Below are 24339 nucleotides of genomic sequence, written 5' to 3' on the forward strand. Positions count from 1 at the left end.
AACAAAAAAACCAGCACCCACACTAGCCACTCATTTCTTGGAATCATCTGGTAATTTTAGATGACCACCTCAGCTAGAAAATGCCCACTATTCCTACAGCAGAGGAAGAATAGTGAACAAAAGGATTCTGGTTAAAGAGTGTATGATGCCAACTAGGTTTTAATATCAGGCACCTGAACTTAACACAGAACTCTTCGATCAAGTCTCCCAGTCTTAACCCTTTCCATATTGATAATCTTATATTTTCAGATACTTATAGAGCTTATTTGTCACCTGCCATTAATCTAATCCCTACCTTAGTTATTCAGACCCATTTTTCATCAAGTCACCTCTTACACCTCTGCAGATACCAACCTGTTCTTCTTCTGTAAAAGGTACAAGTGCCAGTGGTGGTAGGGGCTCCTCCTGTAAAATAGGTAGAAACTCCTTATCCAGAAGGTCTGAAGGTATCTGTAGGAAAGGAAGATAGCATGCTGAAGTTACACCACAGATTAAGCATTATGCCCTGGTACACGCATTCCAGAGATGGCACTAGGCAACTTCTAACCTCCATCAACAGAAAATCTTCTGTATTCAATACCCACCTTGTATTCTTCCCCAAGAATCAATGAACACAGCGAGACAAAAAGCAGTTCTTTTACTTCAGAGTCAAGTGCTGTCCATGTGGAGGTTATTCTAGATGCACATGCAACCCATGCTCATGCAAACAGATTTCACCAGCAGTGTCTATTGGGGTGATACTTGTACCCTGCATATCTTCACATCTCTTACCCAAGGACATTAAGGGTGAAGCAAACCTAACTTCCTCAGTTCTTTTTTCAATACAGAATCATAGTACTAAGGCACTCTATTTAAGCAGGGAAAGAGGACAGGTTACAGAAGACATCGCAAAGAACCACAGTTACTATTAAGAAAGCAATTATTCATTCTTCAAATATTTGATCATGTAGATACTGCTCTTGATGACTATTGAGCACTTCTCTCCAAGGAAGTAGAAACTAGGGGTCCCGTTTCAAAAGAGACTGCAGGTCATTCCATCCAATATGGCAACTAGGGAATAATGTATTGTGTGAATATGTGTCATGAGCTTCAGGTAGCTTCCCTACGAATGTCAGGCATGCAAATGAGGCTCCTTGGGCTGTCATGCATGCCATAATGCAAGATGAATTAATTCAGACAATTCACACAGATATTTATACAATTAGATACCAACTAGGATGACAGTTATGAGTTAAAGTGGCCTGTCGCCAACATCTAGTCCCACAGAATACAAAATCCTGGGTGACGAAGCATTTTTTCCTGGTGAGGGAGTATGATAGTACTACCAAGACATCCAGTGGATGAGATTTCAGTCTCTCCAGGAGAGAAACAAAGTGTTACTAAAAAAATACCACGAAATGAACTGATCCAAGTGTAAATTTGAGACTACTTTCAGTGAGAACTTGGGAGGAGGTCTTAGTGTTAAATTTTATTGCATGCAGATAAAGTAACTATTACCGTCAGTAGTTGGATCTCACTCTATTAGTCAAAGTAATTGCCTAATGTGGCAAAGAACAAGACTGCAAAGGATCAAAGGAGGGATCCATCTAGACCAGAAAGACAGTATTTAGATTTCACATACGAGAGGGGCTGCCAAGTGGAGGAACACTTTGGACCAGGACTTTCCCTGACTTCATGAGTGTGGAATGTGAACAGAACCCTAAACAGAAATGTGAAAGGTTCAAATTGCAGCTAAGTGGAGTCCAACTGAGCTAATGGAGAGAACTGTATAACACAAACACTAAGTAGACAGTGACATCTAGAGGTGGGTAACAACCTCGGAAGCAGTGATCATGAGATGGTAGATTTCAGGATCCTGACCAAAGGAAGGAAAGAGAGTAGTAAAATACACATCTTGGACTTCAGAAAAGCAGACTGACTCCCTCAGAGACCTGAAGGGCAGAATCCCCTGGGATGCCAACATGAAGGGGAAAGGAGTCCAGGAGAGCTAGCAGTATTTTAAAGAAGCCTTATTGAAGGCAGAGAAAGAAACCATCTCAATGCGTAGCAAGGGAAGCAAACATGGTAGGAGACAGGATTAGCTTACAGGGGAAATCCTCCGTGAACTTAAGCACAAAAAGGGAGCTTACAGAAAGCGGAAACTTGAACAAATGACCAGGGAGCACTATAAATGTATAGCTCGAGAATGCCGGGAAGGTTATCAGGAAGGCAAAAGCGCAATTGGAATTGCGACTGGCAAAGGATGTGAGGGATGACAAAGGTTTTTACAGGCATGTTAGCAAGAAGGTGGTGATCAAAGAGGGTGCGGGGCCCCTACTGGATGAAGGAGGTAACCTAGTAACAGATGTGGGGAAAGCTGAAGTACTCAGTGCTTTCTTTGCCTCTGTCTTCACAGACAAGGTCAGCTCCCTGACGAATGCACTAAGTGACACAAGATGGGATGAAGATGGACAGCCCGTGGTGGGTAGAGGAACAGGTTAGCAACTATTTAGTAAAGCTAAACATACACAAATCCATGGGTACTGAGGGAGTTGACAAATGTCATTGAGGAGCCTTTGGCCATTATCTTTGAAAAGTCTGGGAGATTGGGAGAGATCCTGGATGATTGGAAAAAGGCTAATGTAGTGCCCATCTTCAAAAAAAGGAAGAAGGACGATCCAAGGAACTACATCCAGGTAGGCCGGTCAGTCTTACCTCAGTCCCTGGAAAAATCATGGAAGGGATCTTTAAGGAATCCATTTTGAGGCACATGGAAGAAAGGTAGTGATCAAGAATAGTCAGCATGGATTCACGAAGGACAAGTCAATGCCCGACCAATCTGATTAGCTTCTATGATGAGGTAACTGGCTCTGTGGATATGGGGAAGTCAGTGAATGTAATATATCTTGACTTTAGCAAGGCTTTTGATACAGTTTCCCACAATATCCTTGCCAGCAAGTTAAGGGAATATGGATTGGATAAATGGACGGTAAAACGTATGGAAAGCTGGTTAGGTCAGGCCCAGCGGGTAGTGATCAACAGCTCGATGTCAGGATGGCGGACGGTTTCTAGCGGAGTGCCACAAGGTTCGGTTCTAGGACCCGTTTTGTTCAATATCTTTATTAATGACCTGGATGAGAGGATGGATTGCACCCTAAGCAAGTTTGCAGATGACACTAAGCTAGGGGGAGAGTTAGATACACTTGAGAGCAGAGATAGGGATCAGGGTGACTCAGACTAACTGGAGGATTTGGCCACAAGAAATCTGATGAGGTTCAACAAGGACAAGTGCAGAGTCCTGCACCTGGGATGGAAGAATCCCAAGCATTGTTACAGACTGGGGACCGACCGGCTAGGTAGTAGTTTTGCAGAAAAGGACCTGGGGATTACAGTGGATGAGAAGCTGGATATGAGTCAACAGTGTGCCCTTGTAGCCAAGGCGGCTAACGGCATATTAGGTTGCATTAGGAGGAGCATTGCCAGCAGATCCAGAGAAGTGATTATTCCCCTTTATTCAGCTCTTGTGAGGCCTCATCTGGAGTATTGTGTCCAGTTCTGGGCCCCCCACTACAAAAAGGATGTGGGTGCACTGGAGAGGGTCCAGCAGATGACCAAAATGATTAGTGGACTGGAGCATATGACCTACGAGGAGAGACTCAGGGAGTTGGGTCTATTTAGTCTGCAAAAGCGAAGAGTGAGGGGGGATTTGATAGCAGCCTTCAACTTCCTGAAGGGAGGTTCCAAAGAGGCTGGAGAAAGGCTGTTCTAAGTAGTGACGGTTGGCAGAACAAGGAACAATGGCCTCAAGTTGCAGTGGAAGAGGTCCAGGTTGGATATTAGGAAAAACTATTTCACTAGGAGAGTGGTGAAGCACTGGAATAGGTTACCTAGGGAAGTAGTGGGAGTCTCCACCCCTAGAGATTTTTAAGTCTCGGCTTAACGCCCTGGCTGGTTTGCTTTAGATGGGATTGGTCCTGCCTAGGGCAGAAGGTCATCAAGTCCAGCCCTCTGAGGTCTCTTTCAGCTCTATGGTTCTATGACCTAGCGAACACGGAGGAATTTGGACAGCAAAGTCTTTTGATCTAGAGATGTTAGTCTTCTAGAAGACTTTCTGTTTTAAGCCTAAGTGTCCTGCACTTCAGAAGAGCATCTTCTGCTCAACTAGCTATGTTGAACTAACTAGTAATGTATTGTGTGAATATGTGTAGTGAGCTTCAGGTAGCTGCCCTGCAAATGTCAGGCATGCAAATGAGGCATGCATGCATTCAGATGCAGAGATGAAGGACAGGATCTGGCCCTGATTTAGGGAAATAATATGTGACACGTCCGGTAAATCAATTGGAGAATCCATCCAGAGGTGTATCAGGTCAGGAGTACCAACACAGATTATCATGAGGTTTTGGCCCCTCATTTTTCAAGAGACACTGGGAATTCAAGTGATCATGGAAAAATAAAGATCCCTTGTTGGGATGGTGCTGAATTGCTGTGACTGTTATCCACAAATGTGGTGAACATGAGTTTGGTATGGCTTGGTACACGTTAATTTGCTAGAGTACTCTCAGAGCCCGGTTGGTATGAAAATACACAGAGAACGTTTTTCAACTTGAAACTTTAATTATATCAGGCAACAAACAACTCACCAAGCATGGAGAAAACAGAAAACATGATTTGTGAAGCTGGCACTGAATCACCTGCATACAAGTGACCTGTTAGGATGGCACCACACGAAGAACTTAAATGAACCATTTATAAGACAGACCAAAGATCAGTTCACATTTACCCTGCTTTAAGGTCCCCTCTAAAATATTAATCACAAAAATCAGGAACAGGATACCCAGTGGGGCATATTTCAAGGACACCTAACTCCTTTGAGGGTTATGTCCAACCCATGCCTCTTTTGATGTCAACTAGAAGAGTGCCCTCTAGCCTTCCTTTTGGACTTCTATTCATAGACATTGATGGTGGATGGCCAAATTTCGAAGAAAGTTTCCTGTTATGATTGGATGAAGAAAAGACAGGAATAAACTTTCTCCTACAGTGCAGCCAACCTCCAATATTCATGGAGGCTAAAGATACTGGGAGGCTAAGGATACTGGGATAGCTACCTATAAATCACAAAGAAGGACGCTAGAGGAGCTTGGTGGATACCAACTTTATTAGTGCATACATCTTTGGTTCTAGTACTGACAGAAGCCTGTTAATTATTATGAACACTGCACTGAGTAATGAATACTGGCATAACGACAAGATCTTTAGGAACTGGGAAGGACAGTACCAAGTGAGGCAGAACCAAGGATATCAATACCAAAGGAGAGGTCACCAAAAGCATCAATGCTGTAGTGGAATGATCAATGACCAGAGTTGATGCATGATTTATTTTCCTTCCAATACACCAAGGCAGATAGCTATTGTAACTACACTAAAAAAACCTCTCAATCCTTATCTAAAAAGAGAAGAGCTACAGGATAGCAGATGGACACTGCTAAGTTCCATCTTTCGGTCAGGAGTGGGAAGAACTGAGAGTCGATTAGGGTGGCTCCACCCTTTATGCTCTCAGGTGGGAGGAAGGAGACTCTAGGACATGCATGTTGCAGACATGCCCCTTACAGATTCCAATCTTATATGCATGGTGTATATGTGCAGCTAGCTATATGGACAAATATGAAGAAGGAGCACTTCTGTTCTCTAATAAGGAATATGCATTTAAAAACATTATAGACACACATTGTTCAGAGGCGCCTCTTTCCATAATTACAAAATAGTGGAGAAAAGCCTTCTCCCCACCCACCAAACCCCCATACACACCTTATTATCCTTTAGGAAAAGTGCTAACATTTCTTCTCTCCCGTAGCGATAATCTGCTAGTTTGTACTTTGGCAAAGCAGGAGAAAGGGGAGGCGATGTCACGCTCCCGCCACTGGACAGAGCTCGCAGCCTAGAATAAAGAGGGAGAGGGGGAGGAAAGAAGGAGGAAAATTAAAATGGACAGAATCCATATCTGTGCTATCTTATCACTGCACTAGACTTGAAACAAAAGTTTGAGACAGATAAAATATGTCCAACAATTGGAATCAATTGGCTTCACAGATATCCTATAGCAGTAGAGGAAATAGAATCATAGAATCATAGAATAATAGGACTGGAAGGGACCTCGAGAGGTCATCGAGTCCAGCCCCCCGCCCTCAAGGCAGGACCAAGCTCCGTCTACACCATCCCTGACAGATGTCTATCTAACCTGTTCTTAAATATCTCCAGAGAGGGAGATTCCACCACCTCCCTTGGCAATTTATTCCAATATTTGACCACCCTGACAGTTAGGAATTTTTTCCTAATGTCCAATCTAAACCTCCCCTGCTGCACTTTAAGCCCATTACTCCTTGTCCTGTCCTCAGAAACCAAGAGGAACAAATTTTCGCCTTCCTCCTTGTGACACCCTTTTAGATATTTGAAAACCGCTATCATGTCCCCCCTTAATCTTCTTTTTTCCAAACTAAACAAGCCCAGTTCATGAAGCCTGGCTTCATAGGTCATGTTCTCTAAACCTTTAATCATTCTTGTCGCTCTTCTCTGTACCCTTTCCAATTTCTCCACATCTTTCTTGAAATGTGGCGCCCAGAACTGGACACAGTACTCCAGCTGAGGCCTAACTAGTGCAGAATAGAGCGGCAGAATGACTTCACGAGTTTTGCTTACAACACACCTGTTGATACAACCTAGAATCATATTTGCTTTTTTTGCAACAGCATCACACTGTTGACTCATATTCAACTTGTGGTCCACTATGACCCCTAGATCCCTTTCCGCCATGCTCCTTCCTAGACAGTCGCTTCCCATCTTGTATGTATGGAACTGATTGTTCCTTCCTAAGTGGAGCACTCTGCATTTCTCCTTATTAAACCTCATCCTGTTTACCTCTGACCATTTCTCTAACTTGCTAAGGTCATTTTGAATTATGTCCCTATCCTCCAAAGAAGTTGCAACCCCACCCAGTTTGGTATCATCTGCAAACTTAATAAGAGTACTCTCTATCCCAATATCTACATCATTGATGAAGATATTGAATAGTACGGGTCCCAAAACAGACCCTTGAGGAACTCCACTTGTTATCCCTTTCCAGCAGGATTTAGAACCGTTAACAACAACTCTCTGACTACGGTTATCCAGCCAATTATGCACCCACCTTATCGTGGCCCTATCTAAGTTATATTTGCCTAGTTTATCAATAAGAATATCATGCGAGACCGTATCAAATGCCTTACTAAAGTCTAGGTATATGACATCCACCGCTTCTCCCTTATCCACAAGGCTCGTTATCTTTTCAAAGAAAGCTATCAGATTAGTTTGGCATGACTTGTTCTTCACAAACCCATGCTGGCTATTCCCTATCACTTTATTACTTTCCAAGTGTTTGCATACGATTTCCTTAATTACCTGCTCCATTATCTTCCCTGGGACAGACGTTAAACTGACCGGTCTATAATTTCCTGGGTTGTTCTTATTCCCCTTTTTATAGATGGGCACAATATTTGCCCTTTTCCAGTCTTCTGGAATCTCCCCTGTCTGCCATGATTTTTCAAAGATCATAGCTAAAGGCTCAGATACCTCCTCTATCAGCTCCTTGAGTATCCTGGGATGCATTTCATCAGGACCTGGTGACTTGCTGACATCTAACTTTCCTAAGTGATTTTTAACTTGTTCTTTGTGTATCCTATCTTCTAAACTTACCCTCTCTCTGCTTGTATTCACTACGTTAGGCACACCTCCAGACTTCTCGGTGAAGACCGAAACAAAGAAGTCATTGAGCATCTCCGCCATTTCCAAGTTCCCTGTTACTGCTTCTCCCTCCTCGCTAAGCAGTGGGCCTACCCTGTCCTTGGTCTTCCTCTTGCTTTTAATGTATTTATAAAAGGTCTTCTTGTTTCCCTTTATGCCTGTAGCTAGTTTGATCTCATTTTGTGCCTTTGCCTTTCTAATCTTGCCCCTGCATTCCCGTGTTGCTTGCCTATATTCCTCCTTTGTTAGTTGTCCTAGTTTCCATTTTTTATATGACTCCTTTTTTATTTTGAGATCATGCAAGATCTCCTTGTTAAGCCAAGCTGGTCTTTTGCCATATTTTCTATCTTTCCTACACAGCGGAATTGTTTGCTTTTGGGCCCTTAACAACGTCCCTTTGAAATACTTCCAACTCTCCTCAGTTGTTTTTCCCTTCAGTCTTGCTTCCCATGGGACCTTACCTACAAGTTCTCTGAGCTTATCAAAATCTGCCTTCCTGAAATCCATAACCTCAATTGTGCTGGTCTCCCTTCTACCTTTCCTTAAGATCATGAACTCTATTATTTCGTGATCACTGTCCCCTATACTGTCTTCCACTTTCAAGTTCTCAACTAGTTCCTCCCTATTTGTTAAAACCAAATCCAGAACAGCTTCTCCTCTGGTAGCTTTTTCAACCTTCTGAAACAGAAAGTTGTCTCCAATGCAGTCCAGAAACTTATTGGATAGCCTGTGCCTCGCTGTGTTAGTTTCCCAACATATGTCTGGATAGTTGAAGTCCCCCATCACCACCAAATCTTGGGCTTTGGATAGTTTTGTTAATTGTTTAAAAAAGGCCTCATCCACCTCTTCCACCTGGCTAGGTGGCCTGTAGTAGACTCCTAGCATGATATCACCCTCGTTTTTTACCCCTTTTAGCTTAACCCAGAGACTCTCTACACAGCTATCTCCTACGTTCATCTCCACTTCAGTCCAAGTGTGTACATTTTTAATATACAAGGCAACCCCTCCTCCCTTTTTTCCCTGTCTGTCCTTCCTGAGCAAGCCGTACCCTTCCATACCAATATTCCAATCATGCGTCCCATCCCACCAGGTTTCTGTAATACCAATGATATCATAGTTGTATTTATTGGTTAGCAATTCCAGTTCTTCCTGCTTATTACCCATACTTCTCGCATTTGTATATAGGCATCTAAGATACTGATTTGATCTTGCCTCCCTGTTGTGCCCTGACCCTCCTTTCTCCTTGCCATTATAGGCCGTAGTCCCCCCCATTTCCAACCCATCTCCCAGTCCCGCACATTCAGCACTTACCTGTGGGCTTTGCTCACCTGCCCCCGACAATCCAAAGATGATTTTTTTGATGAAGAAAATCATGTTACTACACCATGACATCAGCATAGCAACAAAGCTCTGCTAGTGTAGACAGGAATTTAATTATACAATCACAGCATTTCCTGATATCTACCAATGCATTAAAATATAGTATGGTCCCAAAATTGCTTTTCTACCCCCACTGCTTACGTTCCTTGAAAGCCCTACTTTACCTGTTAGTCTAAAACAATACCAAAATAAACAATTTTATGCTTTACAAAATTCCCTGCAATCAACAGACAATTTTAGCATTTTAAACTAACTGTTACTGTTTTTAGACTACTGCTTCCAAGCATGTCTAAGTTTTGTCTGCTCCTTTAAGTTAGAAGACTAGACCTGTTTCATAACTGGGTGTTCTTCAAGAGTAGGTATTCATGCCCATCTCATGTTAGGTGTGTGGGCTTGCCACATGCATCAGTGTCAAAGTTTTTTCCTTCAGTGGTATTTATACAGGACCAACTCTGGCACCACCCCCCCCCCCCCCCCCGAGATCACACATATATGGCACAGTATAAAGGGTACTGCCAGTGCCCTACACATTCAATTTCCTTCTTCCCAGAAATTCCAACAATGGGGAATGAGCATAGGTTATGGAATGGACATGAGCAACTTATCTTGAAGAACACCAGTTGCAGAACAGGCAGCTAACTTTTCTCTGAGTGCTTGCTCATGTCCATTTCATGTTTGGTGATTCCCAAGCAATATCAATCAAGATGAGTAGGAGTTGATGAGCAGGAGTTGATGAGCATGTAGCATTACTCTGATGAAAACAGCGTTCCCTCTGGTCTGCCAGGTGATGTCATAATGTACCATGAACATATGCACCAAAGACAACATTACGAGTCCTGGATGGGCATATGGGCTAAGGCGGCTACTGAAGATGCCTGAACTCTTGGGCTATGTCTACATTGGCATGATCTTGCGCAAATACTCTTTAACGCAAGAGTTCTTGCGTTAAAGTATTTGCGCAAGAGTATGTCTACACTAGCACGTGCTTTTGCGCAAGAGCATCCGTTCCAGTGTAGACGCAAGAACAGTTGCGCAAGAGGGCTTATTCCTGAGAGGGAGCATCATAGTTCTTGCGCAAGCAGCACTGATTTCACACATTAGAACATCAGTATTCTTGCGCAAGAACTCCCCGCCAGTGTAGACAGGCATCATGCTTTTGCGCAAAATCGTGCCAATGTAGAGACAGCCTTGCTGACTGGGCTTTTACCAGATGCAGGAGTGGAACCTATGCTAACTCATTACAGGTCCTGATGCAGAATGTAACCCAACCGGGGATCCTTTGAGAACCGCAGGTCCTTCATCCAATCTGCCATCACAACAAAGAGCTACAACAACTTGCAGAAAGTCTTGGTCCACTCCAGATAAAAAGCCACTGCTTGGTGGACGTCTGTGATGTGTAAGTGCTTGAGGAAAAAACCCATCAGTAGGAAGATGTTTGGTGTAACGTGGAAAGAAGAGACCACCTTTGAAGGAAAGGCAGGATGAAGTCACAGTTGTCTCTCCTGATTTTTGAGAAGCCCCTGTTCATCAGCAGAATCAGCAGGAATGCATACAGTAGCTCCCTGGACCAGGACTGGAGCAACATGTCAGGAGCATGCCCCAGTACTGAACAAAACCAAGGTCACTTCCTGTTCTGCCTGCTGATGAATAGGTTTATTTGGGGAATCCCTCACTGTTGGAAAAGCAACTTAATCACTTCAGGGTAAATCACAGAGAGAGAAGAAAAATGTGTTCAGTCAATCCACCAGTGTGTTCCTGATACCAGGGAGGTGAATTGCATGTTAAACGTAACATTCTCAAAGGTTTAGCATTTCCCGACAGAGGGACAATGACCATGTTCTCCTTGCCTACTGATATAAAACATGGAGGCTGCATTGTCTATCAACACGCAAACCACGTGGCCAGAAAGGTGCAGCAAGAACAGCTCTCATGCGAGGCCGACTTCTGAGTTCTTTGATATTTATGTGCAACTGCAGGTCATGAATAGAGCACATGACTTGATTCACAATTCACTGAAGTACAATCCTCAGCTGAATTCCGTGGAGACTGTCATCAACGACACTGAAGGCTGCAGACTGTTGAACAGGACTCCCACGTGGGACCCTCTTGGGATTGGACTACCAGTTCAATATGGTCAGAATCGTGGTGGGAGGGAAGGGGGAAGAGGCACGGCGTCAGCCTTGTCCAGATAATGTCTGGCAAGGATGGAAACTAACCCTAGCTACTGTTGTAGAGGTCATATACAGAACTTCACAAGACCTGCGACATAGGTACATACTGCCTTATGGCCTAGCACATGTGCACCACTGCATTGGGAAATGCAGAGAAGCCTGCAAGGAGGGGAGATCTCATTGTCTGGAACCTTTTGTGGGAAGGGGCACTCTCACCTTGATGGAGTCATAAGCTCTCTGTAGGACGGATATTAAGGGTTATTTTTCCATGTTTACCAAGACACCCCACACGTCCAACGGTACCACGATGATGTTTGGGCCTGAGACCTGGAATAGCCCCGATCATTCAGTCATAGAAACACAGGTAGATCAGGATACACCAAAGCCCAAGGTAAGATGCCACCACAACATGCATTTTGTGAACACCCACAATGCTGTCACCAGGCCAAATGGAAACACAAGCTGGCAGTGACAGGAGCCCACTATAAAATGAAGAAAGCACAGATGGCTTCTGAAGATCATGATGTGAAAGTACATATCCTTCAAATTGAGGGCGGCATACCAATCACTTAGATCCAAGGAAGAAATGATGCAGGCCAAAGAGAGCATGAGGAACTTGATCTATACCAGGTATATGTTGAAGTCTTGCAAATTTATAATGGGGATATAAGCCCCCTGTGGCCATCAGAATCAGGAAGCATCTGGGGGAGAACCCCTTACCTCTGAGGGGGGACTTCCTGTACTGCCCCCAGCTGCCACAGCATTTGCACTCCTGTTGCAGCAAACTCTTGTGAGAGGGATCCCTGAAGGGGAAAAAGGGAAGGAGGCCTGGGGGTGAGGGTTAGAAATAAATTGTAGGGTATATCTTTGCAGCATGGTGTTAAGGACTCAGTGGCCCAATTTTATGTACACCCAGGTGTACAGGAAAAAATAAAGGTGGTTGGAGAAACAGGATCTGTGCAGAGCTTCAAAAGGATCCCACATAACTAGGTCACTGAGCCAAAATTGTAAATGAAATTCAATGTTGATAAATGCAAAGTAATGCACATTGGAAAACATAATCTCAACTATATGTACAAAATGATGGGGACTAAATTAGCTTTAACTACTCAGAGATCTTGGAGTCATTGTGAATAGTTCTCTGAAAACATCCACCCAAAGTGCAACAGAAGTAAAAAAAAAAGCCAAGTGACTGTTAGGAATCATTAAAAAGGAATAGAAAATAAGACAATGAATATCTTATTCTCTGTATAAATCCATGGTACACCCACTCTGGAATACTGCATGCAGATGGGGTCGCCTCATCTCAAAAAAGGCATCTTGGCATTGGAAAAAGTTCAGTAAAAGGCAACAAAAATGATTAGGGATTTGGAAAAGCTGCCATATGAAGAGACATTAAAAAGACTGGGACTTTTCAGCTTAAAAAAAGAAGACTAAGGGAAAATATGATAGAGGTCTACAAAATCATGACTGATGTGGAGAACGCAAATAAGCAAAAGTTATTTACTTGTTCCCATAACACAAGAACTTGGGGTCACCAAATTAAATTAATAGGTAGCAGGTTTAAAACTAACTAAAGGAAGTATTTCTTCATGCAATGCACAATCAACCTATGGAACTCCTTGCCAGAGGATGTGAGTCCAAAGACCAGGACTTTAAAAGGGTTCAAAAAAGAGCTAGATAAATTCATGAAAGATAGGACCATGAATAGCTATTAGCAAGGATGGATAGGAATGTTATCCTTAGACTCTGTGTCCAAGGATGTGAATGGATGACAGGGTCTGGTGTTGTCACTTGAACATCACCCTCAGGAGCACTTTCAAAACAGCTGCTTCTGGTTCTAGTGGAGGGAAAGCAGAGATGTCATGCATAGAGGCAGAAGTCTCAACACCTTTGCTTTATTTGGAAGGGAACCTGTTTAGGCTGACCACATAGCTAGGGAGGAGCTGCAGTTCCAAGTGCTGCCTCTTGTGCCTGTAGACACAGGCCTCTGGCCTATGGTCTTAAGGCATAGGTGGGCAATAATTGTTGGTGGGAGGGCACTCCAGTAATTCGGGAAGTGGTTGAGGGCCATACTTTTCCAGGATATTAGTGAAGAAGGTACAGGGTCTGCGATAAATATTGGGTGCAGAAGTGAGCTTATGTAGGAAACTGGGATGCAGAAGGAAGTTTAGGGTCTGAGAAGGAGTTTGGGTGAAGGAGATTGAGAATTAGGGCAGGGCATTAGGGTGGAGGAGGGGGTGCAGGACGCAGGAGGAGATATGGGTATATGAGAGGATTCTGACCTGGAGAAAGGGTATAAGAGATGGTGCAGAGTCTGGAAGGGGGTTGCGAGCTGGGACAAGGATGCTGGGATTTGAGTAGTTACCTGCTCCAGGTCACTGGGGTGCAGGATCTGGGAGGAGATATGGAGGTGCAGACAGTTTGGCTTTCAAGGGGTAGAGGCGCAAGAAGGGGCAGAGGGTTGGGGGAAGGAGGGACTGGGGTGCCAGAGACAGGCAAATCCCAGCCAGCAGTCCCAGCAGGTCCTTCAGGCAGGTTCCCAGCCTTCCATGTCCCCACATGCCACTCAGAGTGACCATGTGCTTCTCTGAGCACCAGGAGCAGCTCATGACAGCACTCAGAAAAGCACATCCCCCACAGCTGACAACTCTGAGTGGCATGCAGGCAAGACAGGAAGGCTACCTTAGGCTCCTGCTGAGTCATAGGCCACATTTTGCCCACCCCGGTCTTTAGGGTCATACAAGAATCCTTGAGGCCATGCACTTTTTTGTGTGTTTTATTCCTCAAACAGACCATGGCCATTGAAACAGAGATCTTTAATAAACTAATGGATCTTGGCAGAAAGACCCAAAGACTGGAGCTACACCACTTGCTGCTTGAAAACAGTGGAGACCATGGCCTGCACAGCACAGTCTTGTCACATCTAAGGCCACTTGCTATACTCCTGCAAACCTCTGGCCTTCATCAAGAATGGCCTGGAAATGCCTTTCTTGGGGGTTCTGGTAGGGAGTCAGCAAATTTGGCTATAGACTGCCAGATACAAAACCAGTATCAGCTGAAGAGTGCCTAGTTATTTGCCACCCTGAGCTGAAGACTTGCCAACAAATAAGCTTTTCTCTCCCCCCCCCCCCCCCCCCAAAAAGGCCAATTTCTTCATCTCTGTTTTGGAGAGCAGCATAGATTGTCTTTTCCATTTGTTGACAGCAGACACTACCATTGAGTTCAGGGTAGGGTAGTTGTAAAGGTATACATATCCACTGGCAGGCACGTGCTACTTCCACTCTGCCCACTTAGATATCAGAGGTAGCAATAGGGGGCTTTGCCAAAGGGCTTTGTTGACCTTCGCCACCCCCTCACATACTGGCAGTGCAATACTGGTTGGGAATGCCATGCTCAGGACATTAAACAGTGTGTTTAAGGACTCCTCTCACTCTTCTGTAGGCAACCTTAGGTTTGAGGAAACCCTTATTTAACAGCTCCTGATGATCATTGACATCACTGATGGACTATTGGCAGTGGCCCCACAATAGCTTTGTCTAGGGATAAAAAATGATGATGCCAGCACAGTAGGAGCCACTTCGACAGTCTGCTCCTGAGGTTGAGTCATTCAGAGGATCCCAAGCAGGGGAGACTGCAACTCCTGTGGGCAGGAAATGGTCTACCAAGGGCTCGTCCAATCTCATGGATGCTGGCTTGTGCCATGGCGGCAGTTGTGAGAAGTCCCATAAGGTAAAGGTAAAGCCACAGTACCGAACGTTGTCCCTTGGGCTGCTGGGACAGGCAGTACTGCAAATGGAGGGCCCTGACCAGCCTGCAAAGATTCCTGGTCCAACTCTGAAGCCGGAGATAGGGGCATCATATTTGGGGGGGCATTCAGGCCACACCAAGATAGACCAGGCATCCCAATCCTGGCTGCATTCACTGCTGTGGGATCTGTATTACAGACACGACCTGCTATGTCGAGACCCATGATTGGTGATAGCGCTTGACAGATCTGGGTTGGCAATCCGGCAATAGACGCTGAATACTTGGCCATCAGTGCCGAGCAGGAATAGGACTGTGAAAGGTGCCAGTATAAGGAGCGCCTACACCAGAGTGAGGGCCTGGATCTGTTCATTGGATACCAGGACCCATATTCCCAATAATGGTTTTCATACGTGAGACTCTGCACTGAGGCTACAATGCTTCTGGTACCGAGGCTGTGGAGTTGTGTGCGTCTCTAGTCTGCATCACCTCATACGCAATGGGTGATTAAAGCCTGAGGAATGGTGTGTGCTGACACGTGGGCAGCCCTATATCAGTGGCACAATGGCTCTGCATAGACGAGCACTGGGAAGATGCTCCCTGCAAGGAGTGAAGAAAGCCGCACTGAAAGCTTCTCTCTTGATCTGGGAGCAGCTAACATCTGTGTGGATGACATCAGAAAGGACAAGATGTCCTACACCACTTGCAGGGCCTCTGGGGTTGATGGCATTTTGAGGTGTCCCATGTCCCGAGTGGCTGGCGCATCACTAGGAAGGCTGGGGCACTCCACAGAAGCTGAGCCCCTACTCCCACCGGGAGGAGATGAGCTACCCTTCCTGGGTCCAAGCTCACCTCCAGCCCTATTCTCACCCTTACGAGCAAGAAACATTCTCTACTAGGTGCTTTAGGACCTGATGCCGTGGAAGGAGTCTCTGTGGCGCCAATGACGGACCTGGCTGAGCACTCCACGCTGACACAGCGGTGCTGTGAGCCAAGCTCAACTGGGACCCATCCAGTGCCAGAGTCAGCATCAGTTCTAGAAGTAGGGCTTTGAGCTTAATGTCCTGGCTCCTTTTTGTCCGTAGTTTAAAGCTCTTACAAATTAGGGATGTTAATCGTTAACCAGTTGACTGGTAAGCATCACCATTAATGGATAATGCTTACCAGTTTTGGTTAATGGGTAGGGCTGGAACAGTAAAGTTTTTAAAAGCACTTACTGTGACTTAGGAGCCCAAGCTTTTGAAAATTTTATGCAAAAGTTTTTCTTCTTGTAAGAAAGGCCTGAAGATGTTCAGATGCTTTCTGATTCCCGTCTTCCATTCTGACACAAATCTCCATCATTGCTGCTAAAGAGATCACCCCACCCATCTACATCTGCTGGAGCATGAATCTAACCTCAGGAGAGCAAATAAATGCAGCATGTTTTTGCAAAAGTTATTATGTGACGCTGCCAAAAGATATAAACTAATAAACCTTACAAAACTATGATAAGCTTGGGAAAAAGTTACTTGCCTTGCCCCCCACTAGACCAGCTTCATGCTCAAAATTTTACAAAACTGCATAAATTTAGAGCTAGAAGTATTCTTAAGAGGTCAAGTCCACCCACTGAAGTCAGGCAGACCCAAATAAACCTCTGATGTATATGCATTAGTTATTACCATGGCGTGAAACTTCCAACTCTTTTCACAGAGCACTAAATAGTCTCATACGATGATTACTTTTAGTCACTATAGAACAGAACTAGTTTTGAGTAAAACAAGTGGTCCTGTAACAACTTGGAGACTAACAAAACTCTAGCTTCCATCCAGGACACGTCACCTGATCAATTGCTTATAATCAGGCTCTAAGATGCAACCAGATTTCCTCCAATCCCACAGACAGAGACAAACACCTACAGAATTTCTCGCTCACATTCTTAAAACTTAAATACCAACCTGGGGAAGTAAAAACACAGATTGACCAAGTCAGACAAATACCCTGGTTTCAGCTTCTTCAAGGTAACATAACACCACTAGTCATGATCTTCAGCCCGTAACTTAAACCCCTCTAGCTCATCATTAACAATCTACAACCCATCCTGGAAAATGATCCCTCATTCTCACATGCCTTGAAAAACAGGTGCGTCCTCGCCTGCAGACAAACCCCTAATCTGAAACAAATTCATTCCAGCAACCACACATCACACCTCAAACACTCTCACCCAGGAACCTACCCCTGCAATAAACTCCATTGCCAACTCTGTCCACACATCTATATAAGTGACATCACAGGACTTAACTACATAAGCCACCATATAAGAGGTTCATACAACTGCACATCTTTAACATGATACATGCCATCAAGTGCCAGCAATGCTTCTCTGCCTTGTATATTGGTCAAACTGGACCATCTCTATGAGAAAGGATTAATGGACACAAATCAGATATTTGAAATGCTCACACACAGAAACGGGTTGAGGATCATTTTAACTTATCCAGGCACTCATTAATGGACTTAAAAATGGCCATCCTCTTGTGGAGTAATTTCAGGATCCAACTAAAGGGAGAGACTACAGAACTGGCCTTCATATGACAATTTGACACATGTACCCAGGGGCTGAACAAAGACAATGTTCCTGGCTGGGACATTATATTCAACCCCCAAATGACATCAAAAGCTAAATATAGGACACTTACAGCCCACTATTAGCTTCATTTAGCACAGACACTAACAGGGTTTTTCTTCTCTTCCCCCTCTCTCCAATTTTTCTGCATTATATTTGTGCCTCTTCCTCCATTCATCTTCACTCATCTGAAGTGGGTTGAGCCCATGAAAACTCATGATACTATCTATATTTTTGTTAGTCTCTAAAGGTGCTACAGGACCACTCTTTTTTTTTTTTTTTAAGGTTTTTGTTTTTATTTTATTTTTTTAAACAGACTAATACAGCTACCCCCTCTGTGACTAGTTTTGAGTAAGTTATGAATAGACTTTGTATCCAGTTCAGTCTTACAACCCATTCAGCCTTTCCCTCCTCCCAAATATACATGTCCATAAATAAGGCCTTTCTACAATCCTTCAGAAAAATGTCCCAAACTCTGAAAAAACTAAGACAACTCACCATTCAGGCCCAAAGTTAAGTGTCTGAGTTTCTGCTGCCATTTTCTTCTTTTATACTCCTTTTTTTAAAAGTGTTAACCTAAAAATAAAAATAAAAAATGAAGAAAATCATGAAGACATCAGGGAGTAATTTTTTCCTTCATAAGGTTAACGTGTCCTTCATACACAAACTCTGACTACAGCTAGACATCCCAGCCATAAGAAGTGCTAAAAGGGGTAACCAATTAAGAGTCTGCTGCTAGTTAACCTAAGCCCTGTAAAGCAATTAAATCTGATAACACTACTTCAGAAAACAAGATATTTGGTCCCAGACACCTCTTCCAACACCCAGTCCAATCACAGCGAGAGAGGAAAAAACAAGACAATATGTACAAACAGTCTCTCTTTTGACATCAATAAGCAACAAAAGACATGAGAACTGGAAGTAAATATCTACTTAGGAATCACTATCACTCTTTTCTGAAGACCTTCAATTAAGTAAGTCATAGCTATACAATTTTGTAAATTAAGATAAATTACAGGGTTTGAAAAATAGAATCACATATGCATAGAAAGTACCAAGATTTCCTGGACAAGTGCCAGAATATTTCATTTAAAATTTTCAATTACGTACCTGTAACTGGATGTTCTTCAAGATGCACGGTCTCTAAGAGTTTACACATGCATGCCATGCGCCTAGGAACCAAGAGTTTGAAAGTAGCAGTGTCTGCTGGTCCATGCAAATGCCCTTGCCTCGTCTCACGTTTTCATAAGCGGTGATAATGGACAAGGTGGATAGACCATGTCCCCAGTTCCTTCTCTACTGCAAATCAAGCAGATCCACAGCAGAGGAGGCGGGTGGTAAGTAAAAAACAGATAGGACCACACATCTCGAAGAACCTCCAGTTACAGACAAGTAATGTCCTCTTTTTGAGGGATGGTTCCTCTTGTATACCACTGACAGTGATTAACAAACAGTACCTCATTTCGAAGGCGGCACAAGGATGAAAATGGAATGGTCTAGTAGAGGATAGCTGCACTGAACGAGGAATCCGTTACTGAGTTATGCACCAAGGTGTAATGTATATACATACATACACTGAACTCCAGACGGCTGCCTTACACGTATCTCAAAATGATACATCTGGGAAGGTGGCCACAGCAGACGCCTGGGCTTACGTGCAACAGGCTCTCATCCCAAGGGGTAGAGATAGTCCAAACAACTGAGACTGTGTAATAAACCCGAAAGTCCACTTGGAGATTATGCTGTGGAGACTGCTCCTCCATTAACTCTCCCAACTATTGTTATAAACTAGGAGAGTCTCCTTCCATAGAGATGGAAGGCACTAACTGCCACTATGTGAACCTTGAGCAAGTTGAGGAGGACCCAATGTCTTCAAAGATAGGAAATAATCCCCCCGCCCCCTCCAAAAAAATTAAAAGCTCTCTTTACTTCCTCTGGGGAAAGTCTTCTCTGTCGGGTTCAGGAGGCAAAGTTTTCCCTCCTGGCTCAGTAGAAATGACTAATGGATTCTTACTTGCTGCTCAAGAGGATCTCTTATACCTTCCTTTTCTATAGAAGATGCCAATCCAAATACCATGCACTGAGGTGAAGCATCTGCATATAGGGATACCTCAACATGCTATTGTGTTAGCAGCTTGGGAATAGCAGGGGACAGGCTGACATGCAAAGAAGGTTGGGAAACCATAACTGTCTTGGCCAGAATGGAGCGATCAGAATGACCATGGCTCACTCCTACCTGAACTTGTGGAGTACTCAAAGCAGGAGTAGAAGAAGAGGAAAGGCATAGTTGATCTGGTCCAATTAGCAGAGTATGAGAACATCACGTTGGTAGTAGTTACTAATACCCCTTGATACAACAGGGACCGCATTTGTTGCTGTAGTGGGAGGAAAAGAGGTCTCTAGTTGGAGTCCTCCATTAGTTCAAGACGTCATTTACTACAGTATTGTGGAGTTCATGACTGGCCACTAATCTTCTGTTGAGAGAGTCTGCAGTCACATTCTGAGTACCCAGAAGATAGGCTGCCAACAACAAAACCTTGTCATCAATAAACTAGGGAAATACAATGTAGTGGGTGCACAACTGGTTGGATAACCATTCTCAGAGAATAATTATCAAGAGTTCAGAGTCATGCTGGAAGGGCACAGCAATTGGGGTTCTGCAGGGATCAGTTTTGGGACCAGTTTTGATTAATATTTTCATGAATAATTTAGATAATGTCTTATAGAGCACACGTACAAAGTTTGTGGATGATACCAAGCTGGTAGGGATTACAAGTGCTTCGGAGGATAGGGTTAGATTTCAAAATCATCTGGACAAACTGGAGAAATGGTCTTGGGTAGGGATGTAAAAGGATAACAGTTTAACTGGTTATCTGATAAGCATTAGGCTTACCAGAATGCTTACTGGGTAACCAGTTGGACAGTCAACCACGCCAGGCTGCAGCAGCCTTGGCTGCCACACCTGCATCAGGCTGACAGGACCCTAGCTGTGTGGGGCAGGCCATTAGACTCCCAGCTTCAATTGCACCAAAATGGCCCAGACATGCTGGCAGGACTCCAGTGTGCCAGCAGAACCTGGCATCAGCTGTGTGAGCTAACAGGACCCCAGCCGTGGTCACGCCTGAGTGGCCTGGGCACCCCAAGATTCTGATCCCAGATTATATGGGCAAACAGGCAGGAGCCCAGCCCTAGCCGCCCTGGAGCAGCCAGGTGGGAGGGCAGGCCCCCAGCCCTGGCTTCTGTCCAATGGTTAAATGATTAAACAGTAATATTGTAATAATTTAACAAGTTAATTTTTGTGATTATTTACATCCCTAGTCTGAAGTAAACAGGATGAAGTTCAAAAAGGACAAATGCAAAGTACGCCACTTTGGAAAGAACAATCAGTTTCACACATATAAAATGGGAAGTTACTATCTAAGCAATACTACAGAAAGTGATATAGGAGCCATATTGGATCACAAGCTAAATATGAGTGTTGATATACTGTCGCAAAAAAACAACAAAAAACCCCACACACCACCCATGTCCCAAACACCACAATCATTCTGGGATGTATTAACAGGACTGTAGCAATCAAAGCACGAGAAGTTATTCTTCCACCCTATTCAGCACTTATGAGGCCTCAACTGGAGCACTGTGTTCAGTTCTAAGCACCACATTTCAGGAAAAATATGGACAAATTGGAGAAGGTCCAGAGAAGAGCAACAAAAATGATTCGAGGTCTAGAAAACATGACCTGTGAGGAAAGACTGAAAGAACTTTGTTTAGTTTGGAAAACAGGAGACAGAGAGGACATGATAATCACTTTCTAGTACCTAAAAGGGTGTTTACAAGAGGGAGAAAAATTGTTCTCTTCTGATGACAGAATAAGAAGCAATGGGCTTAAATTGCAACATGGGAGGTTTAGATTGAACATTAGGAAAAAATTCCTGTCAGGGTGATTAAGCACTGGAATAAATTGCCTAGGGACGTTGTGGAATCTCCATCATCAGAGATGTTTAAGAGCAAGTTAGATAAATATCCGTATGGGATGATGCAGATGGTACTTGGCCCTGCCATAAGTGCAGGAGACTGGACTTGATAACCTCTCAAGGTCCCTTCCAGTTATAATAGTCAATCTATGGGATTCATGGAAACACTGAATACCTCAACATACAGTGCAGCCAGCCAACCTTGTGCCTCCATATTTGTTTACGTAATCTATAATGGTCATGTTGTCAAACGTGATGGAAGCCAATACATAGGAGAAATGCCTGACATCTCCATACTGTATGGAGTTCCAGAATATTGATGTGTATCCTGAATCCCTGACAGGTTCGTGTTACTTCCATCATGTGGTCTCCATGTGTTCCCCCCCCCCCCCCCACCCCGGCCGCCTCTTTCTGCAAGATATCTATCTGGGAAGGATGGAAAAACAGGATCCATACACAAACCTATCACAGGTCTGTCCACCTACGAAGAGCATACCTTCCAGGAGGCAGGGAAAAACTATCAGCAAAAAATTCATTGCCTGTTGTGATGGTGAGTCAACTCTCTGGAGCCACATCTACAGTCATAGAAGGTGGAAGTTGGCAAAGGCAATAATGTACATGCAGGCTGCCATGGGGCCTAGTGGAGATAAGCACTCTGTATGTTTAGTAACCAGCTCCCATTGACCTTACAGCTGAGAATGTTCTGCATATCAGACAACACGTGTCTCAAGTTGGGTTATGCAGAAAATTCACCACCACATAGTTGTCACCTGTGGAAATTTTAGTTTATGCAATTTGCCCAACATCACACAAACTCAGTGACACAGAAAGGAATAAAAGCCAGTTCTCCAAGAATGCATTCAAATGCCTTAACCAAAGACCTCCTGCAGTTAATGTAACTTCCTGAGTTTTTTAAAACTTAAACTGAAAAAAAACCAAACCACAAGTGTCTTGCGGAACCATAATAACCTTCCCATAGGTTGTCATCTTCAGATCCAAAGCCCATAACTTTACTACTTGAGTGAAAAGTATCTGTCAACTGCAGAAGGCAGCTATTATTTTCTATGTGGAGATGCCCAAGAAGGGAGATGAGATACTCTGATAAGGCTTTTCACAAGCTATTTGCTAGACAGCAACATAATGCTGAGTTGAAAATAACAGGTTCACTATACACTCTTCTGTTTTGTCCCACCCCACTCTCAACTGGTCCCCCTCTGCTCAGTCTGTTGCTATATTCTCTGGCATCATTGCTATATTCTCTGGCATCATTGCAGCACACATCATAGCAGCAAAAAGTCCAGGGCTATGTCTACACTGGCCCCTTCTTCGTAATAGCCATGCTAATTTAGAACTTTGGAACAGGGAAATGCGCGGGGGATTTAAATATCCCCCGCGGGATTTAAATAAACATGCCGCCGCTTTTTTTCCGGCTTGGGGAAAAGCCAGAAAAGAGCATCCAGACTGGCACGACCCTCCGGAATAAAGCCCTATTCCGGAGGATCTCTTATTCCTACTTTCAAGGATACCTTTCCCTTCTATCAGAGGCAACAAGGGAGGGGGTAAGGGAGCCCTTGCCCAGGAGGAGCTTACTTAAACGCTTAAATCTTGCTTTACCCTCAAGCACTGGATCTACCTCTGAGGTGCCCCCTGCCCCGCCATGCTGCTGTCACATCCCATGGAGTAGCCTCTGTCCACGGCAAGCCTGGGCCCACCATAGACACAAGAGGGTCTCTGTCAGCAGCCCCCGTCCGTGGGAGGTCCGAGCCCCCCGCAGAGAGAGGCTGGAGCAGTAGCCTCCCCCAACCCCTTACCTCACCCCAGCAGCAGCCTCTGACAACAAGGAGCTCAGACCCCTGCCGACAGGGGCTGCTGCTACCCCACACAGCTGGCTCTATCAGAAGCAGCAGTGCAGGGCAGCAGGCAGCCAGTCAGTCTGTGCAGGAATCTGGTTTTTAAACTGGCTCCCCACACTGCTGCTTCTGATACAGAGGCAACAGTGCAGAGGCAGCAGCGTGGTGGGGTAGGGGGCTCCCTGTGAGTGGGGCAAAAGTGCACTGGCTGCTGGCCCTGCCCCGAGGGATCTCAAATAGTCATGTAACTGATAAGAATTCATGTGGATATACTGCTGTTCAATTACCCAATATCTAACATCCCCTGTGTGCTTCCTATAAACATAACAGATTTACCCAGTCCAAACTGATTCCAGACTGACCAGCAGCAGCCTGGCATTTCAAGCTTCCACAGGACTATCGCCACTCGTTTCTCCACTGCCAGAGCATGTCTCATTTTGATATTGCTACATTTCAGGGCTTGTGAAAGGAATTTGCGAAGTACCTTGCAAGTAGCCTTACACATTCAAAAAGTTTGCAGCCACAGCTTCTTATCCCATATTAGCATAACTATGATATCCCACCAATTTGTACTTGTTTCCCAGGCCCACGTCATACCCAACTGCTGCCAGCATCTGCCAACTACTTCAGTGGAGCATCACATTCTTCTATGCAGCAGCTCCTGCCTAAGCCTACAAACACCACAGGATAACGTACAAAGTATTTGTGATGCTCACAACGGCATGCCATTGAGTAGGGTCTGCTAGACCACTGCATGGGTAACCTAGGCTTAGGAAAAAAGGCATGAAAATGATGGTTTGTCATTGCTTTCAGGGATGGAAAGAAGTGGCAAGTACATCATGGAAGGTTGAAGAAATGTACAA

General features: G+C 44.4%; 1 protein-coding gene across 8 annotated transcripts in view; it reads right to left on the reverse strand.

The window, feature by feature from the left end:
- Positions 1-24339, reverse strand: part of GIGYF2 (GRB10 interacting GYF protein 2) — a 132750-nt gene that overhangs the window by 103842 nt on the left and 4569 nt on the right. For 5 of the 8 annotated variants that reach the window (XR_012906183.2, XM_075937385.2, XM_075937382.2 and 2 more), the window contains exons 2-4: positions 18151-18228; positions 5785-5914; positions 355-450 (exon numbers count right to left, since the gene is read on the reverse strand). Coding sequence is in view for 4 of the 8 variants with exons in the window: in XM_075937385.2 (XP_075793500.2) it covers positions 355-450; positions 5785-5914; positions 18151-18191 (267 nt within the window). In the remaining 4 variants the exon portion in view is untranslated. Of the gene's footprint in view, positions 1-354; positions 451-5784; positions 5915-18150; positions 18229-24339 lie in introns of those variants that run through there. The other 3 variants (XM_075937387.2, XM_075937386.2, XM_075937384.2) reach the window with 1 other exon arrangement.

The sequence above is a fragment of the Pelodiscus sinensis genome, chromosome 10 (genome assembly GCF_052426305.1).
Source record: "Pelodiscus sinensis isolate ZL-2025 chromosome 10, ASM5242630v1, whole genome shotgun sequence".
Lineage (NCBI taxonomy): Eukaryota > Metazoa > Chordata > Testudines > Trionychidae > Pelodiscus > Pelodiscus sinensis.